We start from the raw sequence: 27,996 nt of genomic DNA, 5'->3' as shown, positions 1-27,996 counted from the left end.
TCGCCGAGTAAGATTTTTCTTGGCAAATAAAAGGCCGCCACGTCATGAGTAACCGTAAATTTCTCTTCTGTGCCGACTACGCACTGCTGCTATATACGTGCAATGCATTTATGTTTGCTATTACCAGAAAAGAAAAAGAAAAGGACAAGGAAAGAAAGGAAAAGAAATCCGAAAGAGAAAATAAAAGGTCGCGGAACCTTCTAAAAGTTCCACTCAAATTGGGAAAAATCATTTTCTTCAGGATTCAAGAATTCCAGCTCTGCTACCTTCATAAACAACAAAAAGAAACCAACTACCGAGTAACCATTTCTCTCTCTCTTTGTCTCTCTCAGATCTGGACTCGAAGCTCTTTAAAGACCAAGAAAGAAACCCTCTCTTTTCAAGCCTAACCCCAACTTTACTTTCTCTTGGTTTCCTTCTCAAGAAAGAGTTTGTTTGTTGCTGTGACTTTGTGTCTGGTTTCTTCACAAAATGTGGTAAAGAAGAAGCACCGCTGAGCTTCAATCAAATGCTGTGGTAAAATTCTTGTCAACTCGCCACGCTTTTTTAATTTTGGGTAGTTTTGGTTTTTCCTTGATGGGATCTTTTTTAATTTTGTTTTGTTTTGTTTTGAAATTTGCTCTACGCCAACCAAAACCAAAATTATTCGGTTTTTTTAACTTTGAATTTGAAGTACATGTGTCTTTCTACTTCATTTTCTTCCTTAAGCATGTGTGTGGTTAGTAAAGGGAAAGTTGGTACATCCAAACCTTTGATAAATGGGTAATTGGGTAATTTGGATGATTAAAGCTACAACTATTCTGCTACTAGTGTTTTCCTTTTCTTCATTTTGGGCTGAATTAAGGCATTGGATTCTTCACTTTACATTGAATGAGGTGAAAAGAAAAAGAGTAAAGAAGATATTTACAGTGCAGGTAGTGGGACTATTTACAATTATGGTCTTAATTCGAGCTTCCATTTGCAGAAATTTTGAGTGACTTGATTTGTTCATGGCGAAGTCGCGGCAACATTATTTCTCCCAAGATTTATCCTTATCACCTACGACTGGGAGATCGAGGGAATGGGAGGGTCCATCAAGGTGGACTGAATACTTGGGTCCTGACACCACTTCTTCTATGACATCTACGAGCTCTAGATACATGAATTCAGACGGACAGGTCCAGAGTTTGGGTGGTGGATCCCATAAGGGCTTGAACATGCAGTGGGTAGGGCAACTAATTGAAGTTGCAGAAGGCCTCATGGCCAAAATGTATAGATTAAACCAAATCTTGGACTACCCGGATCCTATAGGTCATGCATTTTCAGAAGCATTTTGGAAAGCGGGTGTGTTTCCCAACCATCCAAGGATTTGTATATTGCTCTCGAAAAAGTTCCCAGAGCACTTCAGCAAATTGCAACTTGAGCGTGTAAGAATTGAATTTTACATGTTGGTATACATTGAAGTTTGGTGGCTCTTTTCTATTGCTGAGTATCAGACTTTTCTATTGTCTTGGTAAACGTTGGTGTAGGTTGATAAGGCTGGTTTGGATGCTTTGAGTGATAGTGCAGAAGTTCATTTGCAGAGTTTGGAACCGTGGGTTTGGGTGAGGAGTTTCTTGCTGCCCTGCAAAAACATAATCCTACTTTTATATTATCATAAAGGCGTTTATAACCTGTCAAAGTTTCATTCACTTCCTAGTTTCACAGCCATGTTCCTATATGTGTCAGTGCATAATTTCAGTTAAATACCGCCTTGCTGGCATCTTATTAGTAATATAGACTGGGTAACGTTAACTTTCTTGGTCTTCAAATATATTGTTAGGTTTCTTTTTTATGTATAATTAGATGATTAATATGGTCATTTCTTGCATACTTGTAATAGTGATTGATTTGTTTTCCGTGGATTAGCTACTTCTTGATTTGATGGAATTCCGAGAACAAGCTTTGAGACTCATATTGGACCTGAGTAGTACAGTTATCACCTTGCTGGTAAGTTTGAACTCAATCTTCTATATTGCAAGTTTTTTGTTGGTTTTAAAAAATACCTGACTTGGTCCACCTGCATTTTGGTGTTTGACCTTATAGGAGGTGTGAAATAAAGTGACATGAGTCCTAAAATGAATCTAATCTAACTAGGTCCTGCTAATAGGCTTTTGTTGTATCCTTCCTCATTTGTTTGAAAAGTCTTCATATTTTGTTATCCAGGTGAAGTTGGAAAAAATGATGACTTTTTTTCTGTATTATATCTCTAGTAACTTGGTACAGTCTTTTTGCAGCCTCATCAAAATTCCCTTATACTACATGCATTTATGGATCTCTTCTGTTCCTTTGTTCGTGTCAATCTTTTAGCTGAGAAGGTAAGTGTTTTCGCTAAGTCTCCCTGCGCACACACACAAGTGTGCATGAGCCAGAGAATCGATATTACTTATTTGAGAACCTATAGCTATTTTCTTAAACAAGTATTTGTATGCAAAAACTTGTCGCTGTAGTTTCACTGATGCCTTGGAATTGATGCCTTAATAACAGTTACCAAGGAAAATGATGCTGCAAGTGTATAATCTTTTGCATGCCATGTCAAGAAATGACAGGGACTGTGATTTTTATCATCGGTATGAACTCAATCACCACCTTTTAACCATGCAGTGTGCTTCTAAGTATGTTGCAATACATTTAATTGATTTCTAGCCAGTATACGTAAATGCTTGAGGGATATTTCCTTCTTTTTTTTTTCTCTGGGAGTTTAGAGGGTATCACTTTATTGCTACTTTTGATATAAAAACATACATTTTCTTTTATCTATTTTGCTGCTGTGATTAGAGGACTTGAGCTTTAAGGAAATGCTGTATAAAGACATGAGTTTAAAAGATTTACTATCGAGTTAGTATTTATGCCCTAATGCTGGTTATTTAGTTAGTTTGTTTAACACATGATATTTATTATGCGGGAAAAATCATCTTCTTTAGTATTCACCAAAGTTCCTCTCCTCTTTTATGCTAAGTCATAATTATCTGGTTAATACTTCTTTTACTTGAATCTTCTTTAAAGGCAATTTGCATATGATTCTTATTCTTGCTTATTTGCAAGTAACACAGGTAATTTTCTTTCCCTGAATTTCAGGTTGGTTCAATTCATAGATTCTTATGATCCACCATTGAAAGGTTTACAAGAAGATCTCAATTTTGTCAGCCCACGTATTGGAGAGGTTGTTTTCATGCTTTTTCTTATGAACATGATTTTTTCAATGTACCTCGTTTTCTTTTACATTTATTTTTGATGTTTAACAAGATAAGTAGATAACCATTGTTTATTATGTTTCTGCTCCATTTTGTGAAGTATATTCTTTGTAGTATCCTTGTGTTGTAGCCAGAAGTTTTCTTCTAGTTTTAAAAAGTATTAGCTGCTGGCATGGATTTCTGAAAGCGGGCCTGCCCACGTAGTGAGGAAATCTCCCCCTGCCTTTTTGCTTTTTTCATTATCTATATTGATTTGTCTCTTATCAAATTCCAATCTATTTCTTTCAAAAGTGGTTGCTATTTTTTTCTTTTGGAAACGATGAAAAAATTAGTCAACCATCTTATTAAAATTCTGGTAGTAAAGATCATTCTACTTTTTTAAGATTGTGGATGTTAGGTCACCATCTCCATGTAACCCATATTTGTAGCAAGGATTCTATTTGATGTAAATGTTTATAACAGCTATCCATAAGGAACAAAAAATATTAACAATGCCTGAAATGGTTCTTGGAAGTTGTAAGTAGGGACATAAGTTTCTAATATAGGATTATCTTTTTATAAAATTCTACTACATATATAAATGCCACTACATTGAAAGCTTTTGTCTAGTTTTATGTGTTGTGGTGGCTCATATCGCTTAAATGTTAAATGATTGTTGCAGAACTTTATCTTTCCAAAAGCTTCAACTTCAAGAGTTGCGTGTCTTTATGTTGGAGATAATTAGGTTGATTCTTCCAATCTGTATTTCCAGGTTTTAGAGGCTGTGGGTCCTATTATTTTCCTATCCACAGACACAAGGAAGCTGAGAAATGAGGGATTTTTAAGTCCATATCATCCTCGATATCCAGACATTCTTACAAATTCTGCTCATCCGATGGTAAATACTGTTATTTTGGAAAGAATTTGAGATATTTTAAGATGCTTGAACTTTCCAGATAATTCCTGTTCTATATCATTTTAGCAATTTTGAATTTTCTTTTTCCTATCAAATACAGTGTTTAATGCAATTGCATATCTGACATCATTATCAATACTGCAGAGAGCCCAAGATCTGGCAAATGTTACTGCTTATAGGGAGTGGGTGTTACTTGGGTATCTAGTTTGTCCTGATGAGCTACTTCGTGTCACTAGCATTGATATAGCTCTGGTAACCACCTGATAATTCATTTGGTTCTTTTGTCTCTTATTGTGCTAACAAGTTTGCAGTTCAGATTGGAATGTATACTAATGGGCAAGAGAACAAATATCGATGCAACTGATCCTTTCTTTTTAATAGCATTTTCATAGCAAAATCTTATAAAATTGGATTATTAACATATAGCATTAACAATGTGTTGATTGATATAAACCAAAATATTTCCTAAAAATGGTACCTCAACCACTTTAACCATTGGTTAATCTCAACATCTCTTCATTAAAGCAATAACAGTAGTATTTTCCCTTATGCAAGGAGCATAAGGGCAGCCACGTGGGGTTCTCTGGACATGGACCTGTATTATGACTCATGTAATTTGGCTTTTTTTTTTTGAAATAATTATCATCTGAATATAATTTTTCCTGGCATATACTAGCGAATAAGTTATTCATATCATACAGCTGAGAAGGATGAGTTTAGAGATATTGAAATCTTAGTAAAACTATCTGTACACCTTTTTGAGTTTTGGATTATTCTGCTGGAAAGTGATTGGCTGTTATAATTTTCTGACTTTTTCATTTTTCTAAGCACCTATTTTAATTTCATTTATTCCTTGTTCTGTCCTGTTTTGCTTATATATCCCTAATGGTCTTCAGGTTGTACTGAAGGAAAATTTAGTTCTTACATTATTCAGGGATGAGGTAAGTTTTACTGTCTGATGTTGAACCTATATTTCTTATTTTTAAATTTTATTAGCTGACTCTTCTTGCAATTTTGGGCATGCAGTATGTTCTATTGCATGAGGATTATCAGTTATATGTTTTGCCTCGGATATTAGAGTCAAAGAAGATGGCAAAATCAGGGCGGACCAAACAAAAAGAAGCAGATTTGGAATATAGTGTGGCCAAACAAGTCGAGAAAATGATAAGGTATGTCTGAGTGCCAGGACCTGAACTATATTCACATTTTATTATTATGAGCTGTGATTAAAAATTGCAGAGGGATAACTTATCATTTTGATAATTTTTCTTTATTCCCGGTGACATCATTGTTTTGTAGCTTTATTTATTTAATTGGCATGTTCTAACCTTCTATATGTATAATTATGCCGGAGAATTTTGTTAAATTGTCATTGGATTTTCAACGTGGAGGACTAAATAGGTCCTGCGGTTTTACCATTATAGCTCCCCTCACGAATTTGGAAGTGAGAGGGACACAAAAGTCAAGTTCTTAAAAATGTCATGTAAATGTGTACTTGGTTGAAGATCAAGTTCATAGGGAAACCGAAAATCAAGTTCTTGGTAATGCCATGTTTAAAATCACATTGCAAGTTCACAGAAAGTTAGTATATGTTGGGAAAAAGAGAGGAAAGTACAGCTGTAGAGGGAACGGGAATAGAAGTGTGTCCTTTGCCATTCATGTTGTTTTAGATTACAGTTCATAGTTCTAATAATTGGTGCAAGTCCTTGAGCATGATGACTAATAGAAATCAGAAAGACACAGAGAAGTACAGAAGACTTAGCTTAAAATCCAATATGTAAACCTATATATGATCACTGGGAAGACTGTGAATTGTGTTGATCCATATAATATCAGCAATCCCAAGAATTTCAAGGCATGAAAACATTCACTCTCTCTTTGTTTTCAGGCACTTAATAAATATCCTTGATAATTACCATAGCATTTTAAAGCTATTGTTTCCTGTGTTTTCTGATCTTCATGCCATCTTCAGCCTTAATATGATATGCTAAATTGGTTTATGGTTTCAGTGAAGTACATGAGCAAGCATTGGTATCATGTGATGCAATACACCGTGAGAGGAGAATACTGTTAAAGCAAGAAATTGGAAGGATGGTGCTCTTTTTCACTGATCAACCAAGTTTATTGGCTCCAAACATTCAGGTATGATTGGTGCGAGGCTCTTTTAAGAATCCTTTCCTTTTAAAAGTTTTATCCTAGTTTGCTTCTAGCTTTCTACAGCTTTTTTCCTTTCCACATACTCAAATGATTCTCCTTCCAAATAAGCTCTTGAGACCTAGAAAATAATGTTTCTTGTAACTTTCTGACTGGTTGGGAATAGTAATGCTGTTGACATCCATTACCCAAAGTTGTTATCAGTGAGGCAGCTTTTATTGGCATTGTTTCAATTTATATGTATTTCCATGCTTCATGAAGAGGATAATCTAACACCTTACTCTCACAACCATCTTAATTTATTGTCCTAAAACTAACACATTTATTTGTATAAATTATAGAAATATAATTATTGTTCTTCTCGATGTGTTGTCTAATAATTTTCTTCTTCCTCCCAGATGGTTTTTTCTGCATTGGCGTTGGCTCAATGTGAGGTTATTTGGTATTTTCAACATGTAGGAATTGCATCATCAAAATCAAAAGGTGCTCGGCTGGTTCCAGTTGACATAGTAAGTAATGTTTGTGGTCTTTATGTCACTAAACCGTTACCTTGAAGATATTTTGGCTTTCTAGGTTGTTTCCTTTTCTTTTCCTTGTTTTTGCCCTTGTCTTAATGTTTCAATGTTGGTTCTACTTTGTTGTTTGTTTTTCTGATACGGTCCCTTGAAACGGATCGAGTTATGGGACGGTGTGTGGAAGGGTTTGGTTTAGTTTGAGGTACACTAGGTGCTTGGGTGGAAGGTTTCTTTTTTTGACCTATGTTTGTAGTGCTGGCTCGTTAGAGGGAACATGCAGATCTCTTGAGTTTTAAGTACTCAAAAACTTGAATAGATTCTGAACAACCTCTTTTATTAACTTCACTCCTTTTTAACTACAGCTTGGTGGAATAACCACCCTTAAAGCAAGAAAGTGGAAAGGTGGAGACACAACCTCCAATAACATGAAATAGAAAACTACCACTAACAATAAAATAGGGTGGAGACACAACCTCCAACAACATGAAATGGAAAACTACCATTAACAATAAAATAGGAACCACAATGAAACTGTTAACAATAAACTGCCAGCAACCAATCAGATATGTTGATTTAGTTTATACTTCCCATGTGTGAATCGCTTGCAAACTAAGGGATTATTTGATGTGCTAACATTTTCCTTTTGTGTTGTATTCTTTTTTCCAGCTTCTTTTGAATGATTGAACAAATTGAATTATATTATTTCTAAAGGCCTCTTTGTGATTAAGATAACATAATAAGGTGCTTAACTTGGACAGAAATGATTTTGTTGCAGGATCCAAATGATCCAACTATTGGGTTCTTGTTGGATGGAATGGACCATTTATGCTGTCTAGTGCGCAAGTATATTGCAGGTAGTCTCTTTTTTGATGTAAACAAACTAGCATTTAATGAAGGTGAATAAATGAAGTTTACTTTTAGTATGGAAGATGCATATTATAAGTAGATAGATATAAATAGATCTCTGAGTATGTGTCTAGAAGAATGTTAAACCTTTAAGATGTTGGCCTTCCTTGTGTCAAATGTTGAAGGATGGTAAAGGCATCTTTTAAGGAGTGAATGAAACACATGCCCTTAAAAAGGGGGAGCATGGAAAAGAAGGCAGGAGTCTGCTCTATGACATCATAAACCTATCAAGGAGGCCTAAATGATAGCTAAAAGCTTCCAATTCATCTGCCTTTTGTCTAGCAAGAAACCTACTTTTTCATTTCCTCAGGAAAAAAATTACTTTCCAATAAAAAGTCTAATAGCAAAAATCTAGATCAAAGTAGGTCTACTTTCTTACTGAGGTAAAATCGTCCAAATATAGTGACTGTAAATGATAGCTAAAAGCTTTCAGTGTATCTACTTTTTTTTTTTTAGCAAGAAACCTCCTTTTTCATATCCTCATAAAAAAATTTTTCTTTCCAATTTAGTAGCAAAAATCTAGATCTCTACTCCCGGTTACTGAGGTAAAATCTTCCAAATATAGTGACTGTAAATGCTGATGCTATGGCTAATGATGCAGTTATCTATCTCTAGTTCCTTTCACTGCTATAATGATAGTCACATGCTGCGCAAATATTATACTATGCTGTTCTATTACTGCAAGAAAAACTTCACACATAAGTGAACTATATTTTAAAGATTTTACATCTTTTGATGCAGCAATTCGAGGTTATGCATTATCATATCTCTCTTCCTGTGCTGGTAGAATCCGGTTTCTGCTGGGAACTCCTGGAATGGTGGCTCTTGATCTTGATGCAACCTTGAAAACACTCTTTCAGCAGATCGTCCAGCACCTTGAGAATATACCCAAGCCACAGGGTGAAAATATTTCTGCAATCACATGTGACCTATCTGTAAGGAATCTAAAAAGCCACTTATTTTTCCCTTTTAAGGATGAACGAATAAATTTATACTAAATAATAATTAGAATAGCTGAGTTATTGCTTGTGAAGCTAGTATTAGGTTAAGTAGTCACTTTAGTCATGTAGCATTTGTTCATAGTTAATGACATATGAAGCCACAGGGAATTGTTTATATATAAAATGTAATATACATACATACTTTATTTGTGTTATGATTCCAACTTATGCATCCATTTGGTCCACAAATATGTGCGCCATGTTTTAGTGGCCATTAACTCTGAAAACTATGTTCTCTTGTACTGGTTCCTTTTTACTGTGGGAACCTCGGGCAATGAACTTATTCTGTGTCATTTAAATACCTTTGTTCTCTAATGTACATGTGCTTGACAACTGTTTTACCCATTTGATGAGAGTTAGTTTTAGAAATATTCTTCATTGCTTCTGTTATCACTTCATTTTACTGTTGTCAGAATGCATTTAGAAGCGGCATGTTTATGATGGTATGCCTAATTGGAAATCATACATGATTCTTAACCAGGAGTTCCGTAAAGATTGGTTGTCTATATTGATGATTGTTACATCTGCCCGATCATCTATAAACATAAGACATTTGGAGAAAGCTACTGTCTCTACCGGAAAGGAAGGGTTGCTATCAGAAGGAAATGCAGCATACAATTGGTCCAGGTGCCCTGACTTTGATTGACATGATTTGTCTGGCTTTTATTGCAATAACTCATCCAAATCTATTCAACTGCAGTCAATATGTATTGTGAAATGTTAAAATAAACTTGATTTGATCTTAGGGAACAATTTATTTTGAAAGGTGGAATTATACAGTATTGTTTGTTTTGCGTATTGGGGAGCATTATTTTATTTATGAGTGGCTGTTGTGGCATGTGTTCGCAGATGCTTAGAATGATGATACTCCAGCATTGCAGCTGTTACTAGGGAGAAATTTTCACATATCACAGCTCATAATATATTGTATCTCAAATAATTGATATTTGAAGGTCTTCATGAATGGAGCAATTGATAGAGTTCAAGATAAACCTGCATGTCCAGTTTTCTCATTCCTTCCAAAACAAAACTTATGCTTTAAAGTCATCGTTTTGTCTGATTCAGAAATTCCGTTAAGTAAAACTATGTATTCATTTCATTTTTTTCTTTAAAAATTAAAAGCATAGCAGTCTAACACTTGCTAAACAAAGTCATATACTTTTGTTATGTAAAAGAAAACAATGATAATTGTGTGGATCTGTCTCAATGCAGATGTGTTGATGAACTAGAGTCTCAATTGTCAATGCATGGTAGTCTCAAAAAGCTGTATTTCTACCATCAGCATCTTACAGCAGTATGCTTTGAAACTCTTTCCTGTTCTTTCTGTTGGAAATAGCTTGCATGCAATAGTGACTTCTGTATACTTGTCGTAATAGGTCTTTAGGAACACTATGTTTGGACCAGAGGGGCGTCCGCAACATTGCTGTGCATGGCTTGGTGTTGCTGGTAGTTTTCCAGAGTGTGCATCTCGAATTGTTCCAGAGGAGGTAATGATTTAATTAAACATCAGCATGAAACACCCCACTCCCCCCATTTCATAGTCTTTCATCCCCCATTTTTCTAGCGGTTGCACAAAATCTACACATTGTATTTACCCTTCTTCTGACAAGTTATGACTTATGACAACATATTGTTTTGAGATTATTTATGCTCAATCTGCAGTACCACTTTTGTTTTTCCCTCTCATCAGATGGAAATATAAAAATGGGAAACCTGATTTGTGCTTTGTATTTAACCATAATCAGGTGACGAAAATTGAGCGAGATGCAGTCCTATATGTTGAGTCTCTCATTGAATCAATCATGGGAGGATTGGAAGGTTTAATTAATATCCTTGATTCTGAAGGTGGATTTGGGGCTTTGGAGATGCAGGTTCATATTGAATCCATATTCCAGTGTAACTAATTGAAGATATTTAACATTTTATAAACCTAATGTTTCAAGTAATCTCAGCTTCTTCCAGAGCAAGCAGCATCTTATTTGAATAATGCATCCAGAGCTTCGATTCCTTTGGCAAAATCCCCAAAAGGAGCAGTTGGCTATCCTTTGCCAGGCCATGAAAGTTATCCAGAGAATAACAATTCTATTAAAATGTAAGGCACTTGCATGAACTTTTCTTTCCTTTGCTGAAATTGTATGCAGTCGGTACAGTCAATAGTGACAACTTTTGTTTTATTCTAGGTTGGAGGCTGCAATGCAGAGGTTGACCAATTTGTGTTCAGTTTTGAATGATATGGAGCCTATATGTGTTCTGAACCATGTCTTTGTTCTGAGGGAGGTGAGTCTTGCTAAATCTGTTTCTGGCCCTTTTATGTAGCAGCGGTTAAATGTGAGCCTGGCCTATTGGTTTCCTAGAATACGTTTCCATTTCATTTGCAGTCCTACTGATAGGTTCTGAGTTGGCTATTTTATTCTGCTAACTTTCTTGGTAAATTGGGGTTTAACTTATTAGGTTTTCTTTATTTAAGCCGCTATTTAACATATTAGTTGAAAGCAAGATTATCTTGCTTATTTTTCTTGATGTGGTAGATTCATCTGTGGTCAAATATTCATAGCAGGCCATTTGGTGTTCATGTGTTATGGTTTTAATATTCTCATCATATGTGCAGTACATGAGGGAATGCATCCTTGGCAACTTCAGAAGGAGATTACTTACAGTACTAAAAACTGATAATGATCTTCAAAGGCCTTCTATTCTAGAATCACTGATCCGCAGACACATGAATATAGTCCATCTAGCAGAACAGCACATTAGCATGGATCTAACTCAAGGAATTCGAGAAGTTTTACTTTCAGAGACCTTTTCTGGACCAATCTCTTCTTTGCATGTATTTGATAAACCAGCAGAGCAACATAGTGGATCAGCCACTGAAGTTGTCTGCAACTGGTACATAGAAAACATTGTGAAGGATATGTCCGGTGCTGGAATTCTGTTTACACCCATGCACAAATGCTTCAAAAGCACGAGGCCAGTTGGTGGATATTTTGCTGAGTCAGTCACTGATCTTAGAGAATTGCAGGCCTTCGTTCGTATATTTGGTGGTTATGGAGTTGACAGACTAGATAGGATGATGAAAGAACATACTGCTGCCCTGTTGAATTGCATTGACACATCATTGCGGTCAAATCGTGAGTTGTTAGAAGCAGTTGCTGGCAGCATGCATTCTGGTGACAGGATAGAAAGAGAAGCTTGTTTGAAGCAAATTGTGGATTTGGACACAATAATTGGTTTTTGTATTGAGGCAGGACAAGCATTGGCTTTTGATAAACTTTTAGCTGAAGCTGCTGGAGCAGTGCTCGAAGAAGGTGCACCCTTGATTTATTCATTGCTTGCTGGGGTAGTTAAGCACATACCTGAAGAAATACCTGAAAAGCGGGAAATCAGAAGAATGAGGGGGGTAGCAAACAGTGTTGCGCTTGCTGGTGATCATGACTCTGAGTGGGTTAGGTCGATTTTGGAAGAAGTTGGAGGTGCAAATGATGGGTCCTGGAGCTTATTGCCTTATTTATTTGCCACCTTCATGACATCAAATATCTGGAACACGACTGGCTTCAATGTTGACACGGGGGGTTTCAACAACAATATTCATGGCTTGGCAAGGTGGGTGTCCTTTCTGATTTTTTTTTTTCATTTTTTTAAATAGTTTTGGGTTGACCTTGAGTTCTAGAAAACATAGTATTGCCATGTTCTGAACTGAATGCCTAGTAACTAGTATGTCTAACCCAACATTGACTTGTTGGTTTGCAGTTCAAAATCTCTCAGAATTAAAATGAGGGACTTAGATACGCCTCATGTAGATTCTACACCCTGGCCTGCACACCAGCTTTGGTTGTTTGTGTCAAAATTAAGGCTTCTTGATGAAGTCATTCAGGAGACAACTGTCTATTAGACTTTTGATTGTTACTGCTCAAGCATTGCTTCTATATGGATTGTAGTAAAATAAGGGGGTTAGCAATATGCTGTTTGACCAGAGTGCTAATTATTTAATTTGAACTTGACAGGTGCATCAGTGCTGTTATAGCCGGAAGTGAGTATGTTAGATTGGCACGTGAACATCACCAGAGACAGTTGCTCTCAAATGGTCATGCCGGTGACAGTTTGGATCCTGATATCCGTGTATCCGCAGAAGCCAGTATAAAAGCAGCAATGCAACTATTTGTTAAATTCTCGGCAGGAATTGTACTAGATTCATGGAACGAAGCTAACAGGTAAATGATACTGATGTTGGTGCAGTCCCTTCATGCCCTTTTTTTCTTTAATGGTAAAATTTTCCACTTGAGACCTATACTAACCTTTGCTTAAGCACTGATGCTTCTGAAGTCTGCGTTAATTTCTTAAAGAATTATCTAATCTCATGTTATTTCACATTTTCTCGAGTATTTTATTAATAACTGTTAACATGTCAACATCATGGAAATTGTCACTGTCATGGATTTGACCTATTGGGTTTTAGTGTTTAAATGATTGGTTCTAATTCTAGTACTCCCTGGTCTTTATTTGTTAAATTTGATGAGATATTACATGTGTAACTTTAAAAAAACCATGACAATCCACTATTCACATCTCATGTGTATGCATATCCTGTTAAGGCTGTAGTTGCAAAGTGTTGATGTTTGTCCATTAATATGTGCAGATCTCATCTTGTCGCCAAGCTTATTTTTCTTGACCAACTCTCTGACATTTCACCATACCTTCCAAGAAGCTCTCTTGAGACCCACGTTCCTTATGCTATTCTCCGTTCAATATATAGCCAGTACTATGCAAATTCTCCTTTGATGCCACTGGCACTATTAAGTGCTTCACCACGCCATTCACCTTCTGTATCATTGGCACATGCATCCCCTGTAATGAGGCAACCCCGTGGAGATTTGACTCCACAGTATAGTGCTAATGATTCAGGTTACTTTAAAGGATCTTCATCATACAGCCAGGAGCACCTTTATGATGCCGAAAGTGGAAGCCTACGAAGTGCTGCAAACAAACATAGAAACGTTCGCCGGTCTGGGCCTTTGGATTACAGTTCAAGCCGTAAAGTTAAGAACCCTGAAGGATCGGCTTCGGGAAGCACAGGTCCCAGTCCGCTGCCAAGGTTTGCTGTATCAAGGTCTGGTCCAATATCATACAAGTAGAATGACGGTCAGCATCAAGAAAGGATTATAAAGGCTAAATTATGTGTCTCTTGTCAACGATTAGTGATTAGGTCATAAAATTAGAGTTAGCTCACACAAATTTTGGCAAAATGTGTATGTAAATGTACTTCACAACTTTTATTACATTGTTATTTTTCCTGTAAGTTAAATGTTACATATCGTTTTGTGTACCTAGGCCTGTGCTTTTCGCTCATGGGGGTTGAATAGTTGGTACAGATCCTAGTTTCAGCCGCAATGCTCCCAGTTGTACCAAAAAAAACTATATAGGTAAAAGAAAAAACACTACATTTGCCAAAGAATAAAGCTTCTCCTGGATATCCCTGTGGATTGATTTCTGCTTTTTGTAACTATTGCCCCAGCTAGCTAACATTGCATCAGAATGATCGTATCATTTATCTTATATTGATGATATAAACATGTGGTTTTCGATACAAAATCCGGTTGTTCATCAATCATTTATCTTATATTGATGATATCGACCTGTGGTTTTACATACAAAATCTGGTTGTTCATTGATCACCTGAAGTTTAAATCATGATTTAGGGTCTGTATCAACCTGCAAATATTTTTCGTTTTGGTTCATTGGGACTCGCATTATGTTGAAGAAGGTGGAGTGAAACATTTAAATATTCCGTCTCACTCTAGCAAACAATCAATGAGGAATTCATAACTTTCTTTTAAAACTGTGACACAAAAAATGTCAAAAGTTGATGAATTGCTTGCAAGCTTTTGATGTCATTTCCGATTCCAGCCCTTACAAGAACAAATGCGATATCCCTCAGGCTTTTTCCATCATCATATTCTGATTTCACAACCACGTTTAGCATTGCAGAGTGGCTGCAAGACGGGTACCTATGCATCGATTCAGAGTTTTTGGTTGAAGCTCCTAACAAGAATTAAGGTCTTATACATTGAGGGAAAGAACTTTACTAATAGATAGCAAATCTTCTGCTCCATTCCTTACTACTGTCAATCAATCCATGGACACATTTAATCAATTTCAATGAATAAAGCAGCATGCAGAAGGCAAAGAGGGCCACTGAATTTTCAGCTCAAGGCTCCCAAGAAAGTCTGGGTGCGGAGTGTTCAAACAGTTTCCAGCCATTCAAAGGGTAATCCAATTTTCCTGTCACAGCATGGATCAATGGTACTTGCCAGGAACAAAACACTAGCTATTTTACTTAACCTACTAAACTTATATACATCCACTGCCATCGATTTAATGATCACTTAACATAACATTGGAGGTATGATTCTAATTATATTTGAGACTCATAAAAAACTGTATATTACTATCGATTACATGGTAATCTACAAACCTGAACAAGAATAAAATAGGTTTAGAATATACTGCACTTGCAAAAAGCTGAGAAGTGCATATACTGTCTGATTAACATCATCAAAGTTGTGTATGCACTTTAAGAAGCAGATACTACCACTCAGCGAAGATGATGCCTGCAAAATGAAGATAAAGTTTAAACAAACTTGGTTGTCAACTGAGGTTGAAAGGTAGAACAGACTGATTATGACTCAAGCAAAAACTGAGAAAACCGAAACCTGAGAGTTTCTTTGGTTCCACGTCGAACTTTGCAATGGATTGTTGGGAGCCCAAGGCGCTGGTGAGCCTCATAACGATGACAACCGGAGAAACCTGTACAATTGGGATGTGCAGAAATGAGAATGGTAAGTTCTAGTCTCCAAGGTATTAGCTACAGAGAAAAACATTGAAGCCAATGATATATTGACGTATTCCAATTTAGGATCCATGGATTAGAAGTAGCCAAGAACTGGCAGGTTGAAGAATCAAGATAAAAGTACATTAAGCACATTACCATAGTAAACTCCCTCAACTTCGAGCACATCAATCTGCAATTGATTTGATTATCAGAAAAAAGGTTTTAAGTTCAACAAATAGTAGTTCAAGAATTACAAGATCAAGGCACAAATAATAAGTCATGAAAATTTGAAGGGGAAATCCTAGTATATCATCTATCTATACTATCAAAGCTTTCTGCATCTTAAAATACAGGGTCAATGTGGACTTCTTATCTTTTGAAAAGATGGTCACCAATTTGGATATGCTCTTTTGGTGAACAATTTTGTCAAGATTTGAGTTCTTATACTCAAAATCAGAGACAAAACAAATCATAACACTAAAAGATCAAATTTTCCAGGTGATTCTTCATAATCTGGGAACTAGTATGAGAGTATTCAAGGACTGTTCTACCATATCTAAAGCACTCAAAACAACTGCATTTACTACAAAAAACAAGAAAATGGAAAAGGCTTACAGGTACTTGAAGTCCAATTTCTCGAATGCTGTCCATGAGTTCCTGGACTTTGTTTGGATCATTTGCTCTGGTGCGCATCAGGGGTCTCCTGATCTTATCAAGCGGAAGCTCCAAAATCACAGGGCCCCCACTTTGTGAACCAGTACCCATAGGAGCCCCTAGTTTGCATTCAACTCAAGCATTCAACCAAGCAAGAATCCAATCAAATACAATCACAAAATACATAATAAATTCATAGAATTAAAAGTAGTACTACTTATTCTTTCATGCCAATATCAGTAATCCAAAGGCTATTACTTTTGAGCAGACACAATCTTAGCAGAAATGTTGGAAAAAGCAGAAAGAATCCATCTTTATTAACATAGAAAACAGAAATACGCAAGGTACCATTAGATGAAGCATAAACAGAGAAGCTTCTCAAGTTGCTGGTTGGCAGTTGCAGAACGAAGTTGGCCATTTTCGTCCAGCCCTTCTCTGTATGTTCTTTAATCTAAAAATTCAATCTTGAAAGATTTGTTATATGTAGTGAAGTGTGAGATAATACCCATCTGTGGAAAAAAAAAACGTGCTTTTAATCAGAGCCACACGAACTTTTTCAAACTTGTATGATTTTAAAGTACAAATTGGACTGGCCCAGAAATTCAAAGGCCCGGATCAGATCAGGGACTACCCATCATCAAAAATCACTTCTACCAGTTCACCAAGCGGCTACTTTTGTTCACTTTCACAGTTTCAGCTAGTAAAACATTTGAGAGAAACAGATAAATGATATCAGCCCAAAAATCTATGGCTGCTTTCACCTCTTTCTCTGTTCTTCGGTACTCTTATGACTCATCTCTATTGTCATTTTCTGCGTATCTGTAAGTATATAGTGATAGAATATTGATTCTGGGTATTTGATTTGAACAGTGATTATGCAAGGGCTGGAAGGATTGTTGCAAGAGTGAGAGCCTCACCAGGAATCTCTTCTTATCCCAGTTCTATAAATTTTCTAACTGCAAATCACTCACGGAGGTACTATTTTCGTTTCCCTCCATTCTTTTGGTTTGGTGTAGACAAGGAAAGTTCTGTTATTTCAGCATTCAATTGCTGGATTGCTATTACTTTTGTTGTTAATTAGCTAATCAAAGAAAATGGGGTGAAAAGAATGTTCAATTAGGCTTCAAATTGTTGTTGTTTTTCATTTTCTTTTTGTGGTTTAGCAAACAAGTGAAGTGAAGTGAAGAAAAACTGCAAAACTTTGTCAATTTTCCAATGGCCTTTTCTTGATGTCTCTGAATCGCACTCTGTAGATATCTATGTCGTGCTAGTGCTACACATGATGAAGAGGCTGCAGCGAAGGCAGCTGCAATCAATGCTGACAGTGGAGTTCCAACCATGTATCATCTATAATACCCTGGTTTGGTTTCAAATTCCAGTTCCAGCTTGGAATTTGTTATATATTATTTTGTTGAATTTATGGATTTTGATGACATATGGAAATTCATCTCCCTTTTATATGATTTTAAGAATAAAAGTAAAAAACATTGGGAATAACATTTTAAGTTTAGGGTTAGCGCTTTGTAATGTTAAAAGGGACATATAGATTGTAGACAAAGAATTGATTATGCTGATAACTTCTCTATGAGATATGGAAGAAGGGGGAGAACACATTGTTGCTAAATGCTAACTATTAAAATCTTTTTTTTTTTGTTGTAAATTATGATGATGATTCAATATCAAAAGATACCAGGTTTCCCTAGTTACTAAAGAAGGATGAACAGCCATGACTGTGGATGGCTCCTCCATGGCGTACTGGTTTACAAAAAATTTCCAGTACTAATACTCAAGCCCACTGTACAAAGACCAAAAACAGGACCCAAGGATACAAACACCTTTACAAACTCAGAGCCTCTCGCAGGAGCCGGCAAAGTTGGATCAGCAAGAATATAAAACAACAAGAAGAAGTTTGTTTCCTGTTCTTGCAGACCCTTCACCCCCAGCATAGAGCCCCATCTCTACAGACTATCACAATTCACACTGCCCGTATCATACCTCCAACAGCAGAGTATGGGAAATTATAATTTCTACCTCCTGCACATTTACAAAAAATACCACAGAACACTTGTTTCCACCTGCACATTTGTAAAAAACAATACACTAGAGACAAACAGAGTGCACAAGAAACCCCCATCCATACAAAGTCACTAGAATCACCAGAGTTCATCAGTGCACATTAGTAACAAACTATTAAAATCCTTGAATTAGGAGTTCAACAGAGGCACAGGTGTTTATGCCGTTTACTTATTGAATTAAGAGTTGATTCTTTTTTTTTCTTTTCATTCAGATTTGACAAGATCATAGCAAAGGAAATTCCTTCAACCATTGTGTATGAAGATGATAAAGTCTTAGCATTCAAGGACATCAATCCACAGGCTCCTGTTCATGTTTTAGTCATTCCAAAGTTTAGGGATGGATTGACACAGCTTGGAAAGGTGTGTCCCAGTCATATTTATTGATACTGCTATATCTATATAAATTGTTGCATTTTGTCTTGCATGACTTGCTGGACCATCTGAACATGTTTTGTGAATTTTGCTGTTCTAGTTGATTAGGTTTTCCCTCTTTTTTAAAAAGTTTGCTGTGCTTTTATGAGGAAGATGAGCCCATAAAGAATTTGCATACCAGATCCATAAACTTCGTTTGGATTTTCTTTGAAGAATGTAATTGAAATTGCTGTCCTGTAGTCTGATTTTAGTTTCTTGTTTCTAACTTGTCAGGCTGAACCAAGGCACGGAGAGATTCTGGGTCAACTTCTTTATGCTGCCAAAATTGTTGCTGAAAAAGAAGGCATTGTTGATGGGTTTCGAGTTGTCATCAATAATGGTCCAAGTGCCTGTGAGTTATCATCTTGTCTCCATAGTTTTTGACTTTGGTTTGCAGTTCATACTCATGTTTATACCTCTCTCTCTCTCGCTCTCGCTCTCTTCAGGTCAATCAGTTTATCATCTTCACTTGCATGTCCTAGGTGGGAGACAGATGAACTGGCCACCTGGTTAAGGAGTTGAAGCAGATGCATCCTGAAACTTTCATGGCTTTCAATCTCCCTTGTGCTCTCTTTCTCGTCTTCTTTTCTATCATTTCTAAGGCTTGAATTGGTCTAATGTACTTCGAATCTTAACACCTTGAAGAGATGAGAAATTTGGGTTTTGTGCTATTACATGCAATTTGATTTTTCAATCAAAAGATTGCAGGCCGAAGTAAAAGAATCAAAGCATCACTGATATTTTTATTTCTACAATGTACAAATCAATTACAATTACAACTATAATCAAAATTTCAATCTACTCTACAACAACGTATGCAAGAAAGCCTTCCACAATGGCAAATTTCACTACCCTCATCAGCAGTAGGAGAAAACCCCACCCTGAAGGCAAACGGGTATCATAAATTATTCCTCAAACCTGGGAGGGTCTGGTCGAGTATCTGCCTCGCTCGTATTCAGGGACAGTCATTTTGACAGATGAACTTCAAGGATCACCAAAAAATGATGTTATCACAAGGAGCTGATAATTCCTGTCTGGTTTGAACAAAGACATGAGCAGTTGGGCTCATTCAACTCCATCTTAACAAGCCGTTTGTCACGATTAATCATAAGTTTGATAAGAGGTAGCTTTTGTGCGACTTGCCGCCAGATTTCATTAACTGTTCCATTCGGAACAGTGTAGTCATAGTACTGCTTCACCTGAATCCACAAAATTTAAATTGAGAACAAAACTCAGTCACAGATATTTAAAATAAAATCATGATTTTGTGATCACTGGTAACTATGTAATGATGCATGATAACAAACAAGAAAAAGAATACCACACTCCAGTCGACACTACACTCAGTATCTCTTCTACTCGTCTTACACAGACATGTATAAACATAATCCTTTCTTATGTAGCACCTTCTGGAATTGTTACAAGAACTTTACCACCAGACTCCAGCCCACTATTCTGAGGCTGATTATATGGGGTGGAAAGTTAAAGTCAGATTCTGTTCATGTTTTACCCATAGGTCCAATTTACAGAACCTATTGACGCAACATAGAGTAATTCAAATTGATAACAATACATAGCTCAGCCATAAAATAAGAGAAGAGGATGATGCTCTATAATATTTCTGCTTTTTACATATGCAACAGACTCCATGGCACTGAAAGGCACAAGCACAGAAACAGAAACAGATTGATTCCAATAGCTCTTAATGAGGAAAATTGCTCAAAAAACAGATAACATTAGCAAATCAGAACACAGATTTCCATATTTGTCATATGGAACTGTCTGGAGTAGACACAAGGTTGGAGTTTAGAAAGCAAAACCACATCATCACTAAGCAATTTTAACAAGAGATATTTGACAAATAAAATGCATGATGTAAAATGCAAATATATACTTATTGAAAATGTGTAGTACGATTAAATTCTGGCTGTCAATTTTATACATGAAATAAATGTTATTACTTCTCAATAATGGAGTAATTTAATGAGAATGATAAGATAAAAGGAAAGGAAATGCAAATAGTACAAACCTCTTTCATTGCTTTCTGATATTCAATAATTTTCTCTGCAGGTACTTGTCTCAGCAATGAAACAAGATATCCGGGTTTTAGTGCAGCTGTAGTTTCCACAAATACTGAAAACTTTTTGTAGTCTATAATATCTTCAAAAGGCAACTCAATGTTATCACTGACTATCACTGGGACACACAAGCTAACGATAGCATCAAAGAGCCTGCAAGCTGATGGAGTATCTCCTGCAGGATTTAAACAGAACTTTGATGTGTGCATCCCATGTGAGGCTGCTCTTCTGTTCTCTCTGGATTGTGTTCCATGTTTTATTATGACATCTTCTTCACTTTCAAGTATTTGAAAAAGCAAATCGCGAATTTTGCCTCCCTGAAAAAACATCAGCATCACAAAGGAACCCATAAACGAAAAATCAACTGAGGAAACAAGTTCACCTAACATGATTATCCTGCAAGTACTACTACCAACATATCATGGTATGCTAGTCCTTCATGTGAGATCTGCTTCATGATAGCATCTGATTTCAAACTAACATCTGCTTGTGTGAGGGGCTATAGTATAATTCTTAACCAGAAAGTCAAGAGCAGTCATTTAAGCTAGCGAATAGGGAAGAACTTTCTACTCAACAGAATAGTTGTGGATGAAATAAAAAAACCATTCAGAGCAAAAGTAGAAACTTTGGTGAGGCCAACACAGCAAATTATGATAAACAAAACAGTTTTGGATGAAGAGCATGAGGTAGTCATCCATTACAGGTCTAAGTAAGATGGAAGCAGTCAAATTAAGCCCTGATTTTAGAAGAACAGTGGAAACAGTAGTTGAATATGAGTGATCAATCGAGGATTTTAGGCCAATGCCTTCATGTGCAGTAGTCTGTATAAAATATAGCAGGATATAAGCAAGCTCAAGCTAATAATTACTCCATAACTCTATGTTTTTCCTTGATTTCCTAATCTAAATTTCAACTCCAGCTCATCTTTTTCCTTGATTTCCTAATCCAAGTTTCAACTCCAGCTCATCTTTTTTTTGCTCAATACTTCAGCTCATCTGATGGCACAACTTAAACCAACTATGTTCATGCTCCGTAAACTTAACAAACAAAAACCTCCAGTTCGATAAATGAAACTTAAAATATGAAATAGAAACTAACATCATAACCTGCTCAACAAAGACATGAAATTAAAAATTCTTGTAATGAACTATTGATTACCTCTTTTCTATACCGATTCCCCATGAAAAAGAGCAATGTTTTCCTCTCTTCCACCCCAAAATCTCCAGTGTAAGCGCTAATCCGATGCGAATAAGGAATTATGACATCCTTTACCAATGACCCTTGATCCGGCCTCAACCGCCCAAAATCCGCAACTAACAAAACAGCATTCTTGACCCGATCCACGACCCGATAAAGCGCATTGGGATCCCCCGCAATTATCACGTGATCCCACCCATTATTCCTCTTCCAGTACTCCTGCCCGTTGAGCCACTCCACCAGCTCTTCCTGCATTTGCTCATCGCTGTAACCCGAACCGGTACCCGGAGGCCGACCCGCGTTCACAATCAAGCTCAACGAAGAAAAGACGGGAACGTAGAAAAGGTCGGCTTCTTCCGGGTCAGTGACTTTAACGATAGGGGATCCGAGGCGGTCCGATTCGGGTCGTGCCAGGTCGGCGAACAGGAACCACTCGTGCATGTGCTGGTGGCCGGGATACTTGAGGGTGGTGACGTCATCGACGGGGGATCCGCCACGCGCCAGGCCGTGCTGCTGGATGAGGCCGTAGGTGAACTTGTGAGGGAGATCGTACATAAAGACATTGACTTTCCCGACGGACCCGGACCCGTCCGCTCGTCTCTCAGGAAACTCGACGGAAGAAACGTCGGCGGCGTCGTCGGAAGGAGACACGGTGTCGGAGACGGGAAGGGGGGTGTGGAAGAAAGTGGTGAACAAGGCGTAGATGGCGAGGATGAAGAAGGCGGTGGCGATGAGGGTCTGTTTGAAAAGAGAGGACTTTCGCGCCATATTGGAAAACGAAGCAAGATTCTGTTGTTGGGTCGTTGCGATGTTGGAAACGGAAGGAGAAGAAGGCGACGAATGGTATTTTAATGTTGTTGATTTCCTAGTTTTCATCCCTAAAACTTAGCTATAAAGCCTTTGATTATGGCCGGCTGGCCCTCGACTCAGCCGGACCGTTGCTTAACACTAACTTTACTCTTGGCTAGGTACCATCACCCCAACATTGAAAAGCATCCAAAGCCCATCAAATTTGTGCAATTCAACTTAATTTGGTGTATATATTTGAAGAGAGGATCAGATTTTTTAAGGGTCAAAGGGTTTTTGTTGTTGCTACCTAAACAAAACTAATAATACATAAAATAAATTTACTCTTTCTCTTTCTGTCTTTAACTAATAGTTTTTTCCAACTTTTAATTTCTTGAGTTTTCACCAAAATTAATGTTTCAATTTTTATATATGTTAGTTAAATAAAATTGGTAGTATAAAAATGGTTAACATCACCTTTAAATAATTCTTTTATAGAACTTAAGATATTTTATATATTAAAATTTGAAAAAAAATTAATTTAAAAAAAAAAAGAGTGTAAGATTTTTAAAAATTTTAAAATTGAGACATTTGAAAAAAAAATAATAATTAAGAAAAATGAGAAGGAAATAGTGTTGAGATTATTATTTTATGACCAAAATTAATTCCACAAGGCAAGATTAATTATTTTGTGTTGAAATAATTGTGGTGAATTAATTGAGAGTTGTTGTTGATTTTCTTGCAATCGAATATTGACGTTTGTCACGCTAATTGGTAGAAGACGTGAAATTGATTAAGACACAAGAGAAGGGTCGCATTTTGTGTCAAATTTTGTCACTCTCTATCCCTTTCTCATGACCTTTTTAATATGACAAGGTTATTCGATTAATGTTGACATCAAATTGTTCTCATTTAAAGGCAAAAAATAATGTGTGACAAGGTGGCATGGATGTATTACTGCTTTATATTTTTTTTGTTTAGATAATTAACATTTTACTCATTTTTTATTATAATAAAACAATTTACCTTACCAGATAATAATTTATTTTTAATCATATATATTTTATCATTTAAAAGTATAAAAAATAATTTATAAGTATAAAATCTACTAGTTTTTACACTTCCAATGCAAATTTGAGGGACTTACTATGTTTATCTACTTATTAATCTAATATCAAGCCTCCTTTTTGTATCATTTGACTGATGAATTATGCCATGAAATATGTCTCCAATTTATAGCACAAAGCTAAAAACGAAAAGAAGATTTTGGTCCGAACCCAATGGGGATAGGGATAAGCAACAATGATTTAAGGAAGAAGAGGCCCTATCTAGTACAAGCCTAATCTACTAAAGGCCCAACTTAAGAAGAAGAGCCTTTGGGAGAGGGAAGCAATCCTGATTACAAGAATTTATCATTTAATGAACCAAATCCCATGTTTCAAGGTAACTTTGTTGCTTAAACACGCGGGCATGGCATGCATGCTCTCTTCATTTGCTTTTTGGAAAAAAAATTCACGTAAAACAAAATAAAGTAAGCACTAGTACTACTATTTCTTAATCATTTCTCAAAGAAATAAGATATTATATTCAATGGAGACCTGTTGAATCTTAATGTGGGAACTTGGAGACTATATGCACCTAACTCAATAAATTAATTGATCAACTTGTTGGGTAATGAGATTTTATATTATCTGAACAAAGCTCACACACATGACCAGTAGAAAGGAATCATCGTATGAACTCATCCTAGTTGTTGGAGAAACTATCAATTTTTTCTATCAGAAAAGATTTAAGAGTCGGACCAACAACCAATCACCTACAACAATCATTCATCATCTTCGAGGAAATTCTTTTGCTTATAAAAGACTTCCAGCATTGACCTTGTGCTTCCTAATATTAATAAAAAGACTTCAGCATTGACTTCGAGCTTTTCCATGGATGATAATTTTCCATCTTCAGTTGCAGCCTGATCCTTGGGTTGTGCCTGGTTTACTCCTTCTTCATCCCCAAATGAGACACAGCTTGCTTACAAGGTTGCTTTTGCAGAAGACGAGCAGAACATTTCATGGCAATGCCAAAAGTTGGGGTCCAGAGCATTTGAATCCAGGGGATCCCCATGAAGTTTCTAAGTGGAGAGCTTTGTTGAAGAAGGAGTTGGCAATTAAAGTTCCCGAAGAGAGAAAAACCGCCTGCATATACAGGGTCCCTGTAAATATGCGTGAGGTTCAACCCGAAGCTTATGCTCCCAGTATCATCTCAATCGGTCCATACCATCATGGAGACGGAAGATTACGAGAAATGGAAGAGCTGAAATGGGAATTCTTTCACCGCCTCTTTCGTCCAAAACGGCCTAATGGGGTTGAACTAGACAAAGTGATGAACTCGGTGCAAGAATTGGAACAGGTTGCTCGTGGGTGCTACTGGGATAAAGCTGAACAACATAGCAAGGATAAATTTGTTAAGATGATGCTCGTTGATGGCTGCTTCATTGTTGAGCTCTTCAGAGAGTTGAAGCAGAACAACTTCCGTCATGCTCGCCCTGTTAAAAGATGGATGCTGCCTACTCTTCGCCGAGATTTGATCATGCTTGAAAACCAACTTCCTCTATTTGTTCTGCAGACATTGTTTGATTTAACCAGAAGATCAGGAGAGTCAACCACATCTTTGGGAGAGCTTGCCCTTCGTTTTTTTAATCCTCTATTACAAAGGGAGTCAGACTGGGATGTGAGAAGCAGCTCACGTGCGGAAACGCACCACTTTCTTGACCTTTTCAGGCTCAGCATCCTCCCAAGATACTTATCAGAGGCAGAGGAAACCGGCAAAGCAGCAAAGAGTACAACAGAAGAAGGAATTAATGGAGAGGAAACTGGCAAGACAATTGATTACCGCAAAGCAGCAGAGAATACAGCAGAAGAAGGAATTAAAACTAGCAAGACACGCGACTCGAGCAACACAATAATGAATACAGCAGAAGAGGGAATTAGTGGGGCGGAAACTGACATGATGCGGTCCATGACGGAGCTGATGGAAGCTGGTGTCATCATTGAGAAAGGTGTTAATTGTCCTCCACTGGATGTTCGGTCTGAAGGAAGGTTGCTGAAAATCCCTCCTCTGTATATCGATGATTACAAGGGAACACTATTTCGTAACCTGGTAGCCTATGAACAATGCCATCCACAGTGCAAACCAGATGTCACATCGTACTTGTTCTTCTTCGACGGGCTAATTAACTCAGCTCATGATGTGGAACTTCTTCATCACAAAGGGGTTCTCCACCATTCTTTAGGTAACAACAAAGAAGTGGCAAGACTCGTCAATGGCCTCTGCAAGGAAATTGCAAGGGATGCATGGGAGTCCTACTTACACGAAGTGGTGTCTGATGTTAATTCTTACTATGATACCGTTTATGCTAGGATTAGAGCAAGGTTGGTGCACCATTACTTCAGCAGCTGGGTGGTTGGGATCTCAACTTTTGGAGCTATCATAGTCCTTTATCTCACCTTAATTCAGACCGGCTATGGATATGTGGACGACCCGCAGAGGCTTGAGAAACCATTTCACCATTACCTAGTAGATTGCCTGATTCTGCCCGTGTACCATCTATTTACCTTCAACAACAACCAGATAAATTCTAAGCCTGAGTCAAACGATGATTCTGAGATAGGACATCATTGGATGCTTTTAATTTGATGTACTTTTGCTGTTTTTATCATTCATTAATAATCATTTTGTTTTCCTAATTACAAGTGTTTTCTTCCTTACATTGGGCCCACATATCTGTTCAATATTTTAATGAGGAATTGCTCCTTCCTTGATTACATAGTTGATAGTGTACATCATAACAAATTAACTACTATAAACAATCGTGTACGGTCTTCCACCTGAGAATTCCTTTTTCTTTTGAACGTTGGGAACTGTGGAAACAATCTGGCAAATCCTAAATATGAATCCATGGCTGATTCTTAGGTAGCAGACTAGCAGCCATCATACCAATATCTATTGTGATTATTAATCTGATGATTTTTTTTTATGTAAACTTTGCTATTTCATTAATTAACACTTGAGAATTGATTTACCAAGGTAGGCTCACGTATGAATTACAATTTGATTCATTAATTAATGCTTATCCAATATTAGATATACGTGAGCCTTCCTTTAATTTATTGGTAACACTTGCTCGATTCAGTTTACTAAATTGATTTTTTTGATCAATTACAAATAATTAATAATGGGATATTGTTCCAGAAGAAAGAAACGACAAGTATTGTGGGACAGGAACATGTATTGGACTGATTGGAAAAGTTTAAACCAGAAGTTGGTAACAACTAACTAAATTTTTTTTTTTATAATTAATGAAACGAAAATAAGTCATATTGTACAAATTTGTTGTTGGTCTAACAAAGTAAAATATCGAATGACTTTGCTTGGAAAGTGATCCTGTGTTGTATCTCTTAGTCGTTTACTGATTCAGACCTGTTGACTGTGTCATAAGCTTCACAATTTCTGCAGCGTTTGGTACGATGACAATGCTATAAAAACTGGTCTAATTTCTCATTCCTTGATCATCATCATTGCATTATATTAATCACTCTCTTAAAAAGGCTAGTTTCCTTTTCCTCTTACACCCTTCAACATGAAGGTACGTCCATTTATTTCCAAAACTAGCATATCTCTATATATAGAGTTTTCTGTCGATTGCAATTTGTTTTCGAATAAGAAGGGTCATATTTTATGTCAAACTTTCACAAAATGATGTCAACTCTGATTTAGCTTCAAACTTTCGCTCTTAATATATATATAGATAGATAGATACGTGTGTGTACCGTAATTTTGAATAATTGGTTGTGATCACTAATTCTGACTTGATACTTGGTTTGGTTTATCCCTGCAGAAAAAGATAGTCATTAAGATACAAACAGACGGGCCGCTCCAAAGGGTTCTTTGGGTACATTTTGAGGAAGTCTGATGAGGGAGAGGGGTTCCAAACCAAAGCATTGAAGAAAGTAGCTGAGACTCATGGTGCTTAATAATTATTTGCTTCTGATCATCAAATTTAAACCTTACATGCATAGAGCAGAATGATCTAACATTATTTTGATTTTACTCTTCTTAAAAATAATGATAGGTGTGTCATCAGTGGCTTTGGAAGGAGATGCAAGGGATAAAGTTGTGGTAATTGGAGATGGAATCGATGCAACCAAGCTGACCCGTTGTTTGAGGAAGAATGGCCATGCGACTATAGAAAGTATGGAGGAAGTGAAAGAAAAGGTCGAAGAAGAAGAATAA

The 27,996-nt window shown here is 36.8% G+C and overlaps 5 protein-coding genes and 1 pseudogene across 8 annotated transcripts; 4 read left to right on the top strand and 2 right to left on the bottom strand.

Annotated features, from left to right (window-relative positions):
* The first annotated feature begins 137 nt into the window (after positions 1-137).
* On the top strand, positions 138-14,180 carry GRL (transcription activator). Its single transcript, XM_007041024.3, has 24 exons — positions 138-516; positions 965-1,406; positions 1,509-1,583; positions 1,888-1,968; positions 2,256-2,336; positions 2,506-2,588; positions 3,097-3,181; positions 3,964-4,089; positions 4,252-4,359; positions 5,004-5,048; positions 5,134-5,276; positions 6,117-6,249; positions 6,660-6,770; positions 7,552-7,630; positions 8,424-8,617; positions 9,165-9,310; positions 9,896-9,977; positions 10,060-10,170; positions 10,429-10,554; positions 10,636-10,775; positions 10,864-10,960; positions 11,292-12,283; positions 12,685-12,891; positions 13,317-14,180. The coding sequence occupies exons 2-24, from the start codon at positions 990-992 to the stop codon at positions 13,810-13,812; spliced, it is 4,158 nt and encodes a 1,385-aa protein (XP_007041086.3). The 5' UTR covers positions 138-516; positions 965-989; the 3' UTR covers positions 13,813-14,180.
* An 804-nt stretch (positions 14,181-14,984) lies between these two features.
* SRX (sulfiredoxin) lies at positions 14,985-16,670 on the bottom strand. 2 transcript variants are annotated; one of them, XM_018115697.2, is made up of 5 exons: positions 16,512-16,670; positions 16,125-16,297; positions 15,666-15,699; positions 15,391-15,484; positions 14,985-15,288 (listed from the first exon to the last, which is right to left on the bottom strand). In XM_018115697.2, exons 1-5 carry the CDS (start codon positions 16,579-16,581, stop codon positions 15,273-15,275), a joined length of 387 nt encoding a protein of 128 aa, XP_017971186.2. In that variant the 5' UTR covers positions 16,582-16,670; the 3' UTR covers positions 14,985-15,272. The 2 variants fall into 2 exon arrangements, with proteins under 2 accessions (XP_017971186.2, XP_017971187.2); XM_018115698.2 differs by having other exon boundaries at positions 16,125-16,282; positions 16,512-16,665.
* Positions 16,671-16,781: 111 nt separating this feature from the next.
* On the top strand, positions 16,782-19,320 carry LOC18607053 (HISTIDINE TRIAD NUCLEOTIDE-BINDING 2). Of its 3 annotated transcripts, XM_007041018.3 has the most exons (6): positions 16,782-16,942; positions 17,034-17,138; positions 17,417-17,503; positions 18,451-18,598; positions 18,884-19,001; positions 19,096-19,320. In XM_007041018.3, the coding sequence occupies exons 1-6, from the start codon at positions 16,890-16,892 to the stop codon at positions 19,161-19,163; spliced, it is 579 nt and encodes a 192-aa protein (XP_007041080.2). In that variant the 5' UTR covers positions 16,782-16,889; the 3' UTR covers positions 19,164-19,320. The 3 variants fall into 3 exon arrangements, with proteins under 3 accessions (XP_007041080.2, XP_007041082.2, XP_017971185.1); XM_007041020.3 differs by lacking the exon at positions 17,417-17,503; XM_018115696.2 differs by lacking the exons at positions 16,782-16,942; positions 17,034-17,138; positions 17,417-17,503 and adding an exon at positions 17,554-18,171.
* A 44-nt stretch (positions 19,321-19,364) lies between these two features.
* On the bottom strand, positions 19,365-23,005 carry ARAD1 (Exostosin family protein). The gene is made up of 3 exons (XM_007041015.3): positions 21,886-23,005; positions 20,679-21,044; positions 19,365-19,848 (listed from the first exon to the last, which is right to left on the bottom strand). Exons 1-3 carry the CDS (start codon positions 22,798-22,800, stop codon positions 19,660-19,662), a joined length of 1,470 nt encoding a protein of 489 aa, XP_007041077.3. The 5' UTR covers positions 22,801-23,005; the 3' UTR covers positions 19,365-19,659.
* Positions 23,006-24,410: 1,405 nt separating this feature from the next.
* LOC18607051 (UPF0481 protein At3g47200-like) lies at positions 24,411-26,484 on the top strand. The gene has a single exon (XM_018114809.2). The coding sequence runs from the start codon at positions 24,649-24,651 to the stop codon at positions 26,398-26,400; it is 1,752 nt and encodes a 583-aa protein (XP_017970298.2). The 5' UTR covers positions 24,411-24,648; the 3' UTR covers positions 26,401-26,484.
* Positions 26,485-27,343: 859 nt separating this feature from the next.
* Positions 27,344-27,996, top strand: LOC148763885 (heavy metal-associated isoprenylated plant protein 47-like; annotated as a pseudogene).

This window comes from Theobroma cacao, chromosome 2, assembly GCF_053813885.1.
Source record: "Theobroma cacao isolate CCN51 chromosome 2, ASM5381388v1, whole genome shotgun sequence".
In the NCBI taxonomy this organism is placed as follows: domain Eukaryota; kingdom Viridiplantae; phylum Streptophyta; class Magnoliopsida; order Malvales; family Malvaceae; genus Theobroma; species Theobroma cacao.
This window is presented reverse-complemented; position numbering and strand designations above follow the sequence as displayed.

Coding starts and splice junctions, on each gene's coding strand:
- GRL (XM_007041024.3), top strand. CDS start 990: ATGGCGAAGTCGCGGCAACATTATTTCTCCCAAGATTTATCCTTATCA. Junction 8,618..9,164: donor CAATCACATGTGACCTATCT/GTAAGGAATCTA, acceptor ATTCTTAACCAG/GAGTTCCGTAAAGATTGGTT. Junction 10,961..11,291: donor ATGTCTTTGTTCTGAGGGAG/GTGAGTCTTGCT, acceptor TCATATGTGCAG/TACATGAGGGAATGCATCCT.
- SRX (XM_018115697.2), bottom strand. CDS start 16,581: ATGGCCAACTTCGTTCTGCAACTGCCAACCAGCAACTTGAGAAGCTTC. Junction 15,700..16,124: donor AAATTGGACTTCAAGTACCT/GTAAGCCTTTTC, acceptor AATCAATTGCAG/ATTGATGTGCTCGAAGTTGA. Junction 15,485..15,665: donor AGTTGAGGGAGTTTACTATG/GTAATGTGCTTA, acceptor CCAATTGTACAG/GTTTCTCCGGTTGTCATCGT.
- ARAD1 (XM_007041015.3), bottom strand. CDS start 22,800: ATGAAAACTAGGAAATCAACAACATTAAAATACCATTCGTCGCCTTCT. Junction 21,045..21,885: donor GGAATCGGTATAGAAAAGAG/GTAATCAATAGT, acceptor ATGTTTTTTCAG/GGAGGCAAAATTCGCGATTT. Junction 19,849..20,678: donor ATCAGAAAGCAATGAAAGAG/GTTTGTACTATT, acceptor TTGTGGATTCAG/GTGAAGCAGTACTATGACTA.
- LOC18607051 (XM_018114809.2), top strand. CDS start 24,649: ATGATAATTTTCCATCTTCAGTTGCAGCCTGATCCTTGGGTTGTGCCT.
- LOC18607053 (XM_018115696.2), top strand. CDS start 17,900: ATGGCTCCTCCATGGCGTACTGGTTTACAAAAAATTTCCAGTACTAAT. Junction 18,599..18,883: donor GATTGACACAGCTTGGAAAG/GTGTGTCCCAGT, acceptor CTAACTTGTCAG/GCTGAACCAAGGCACGGAGA. Junction 19,002..19,095: donor CAATAATGGTCCAAGTGCCT/GTGAGTTATCAT, acceptor CGCTCTCTTCAG/GTCAATCAGTTTATCATCTT.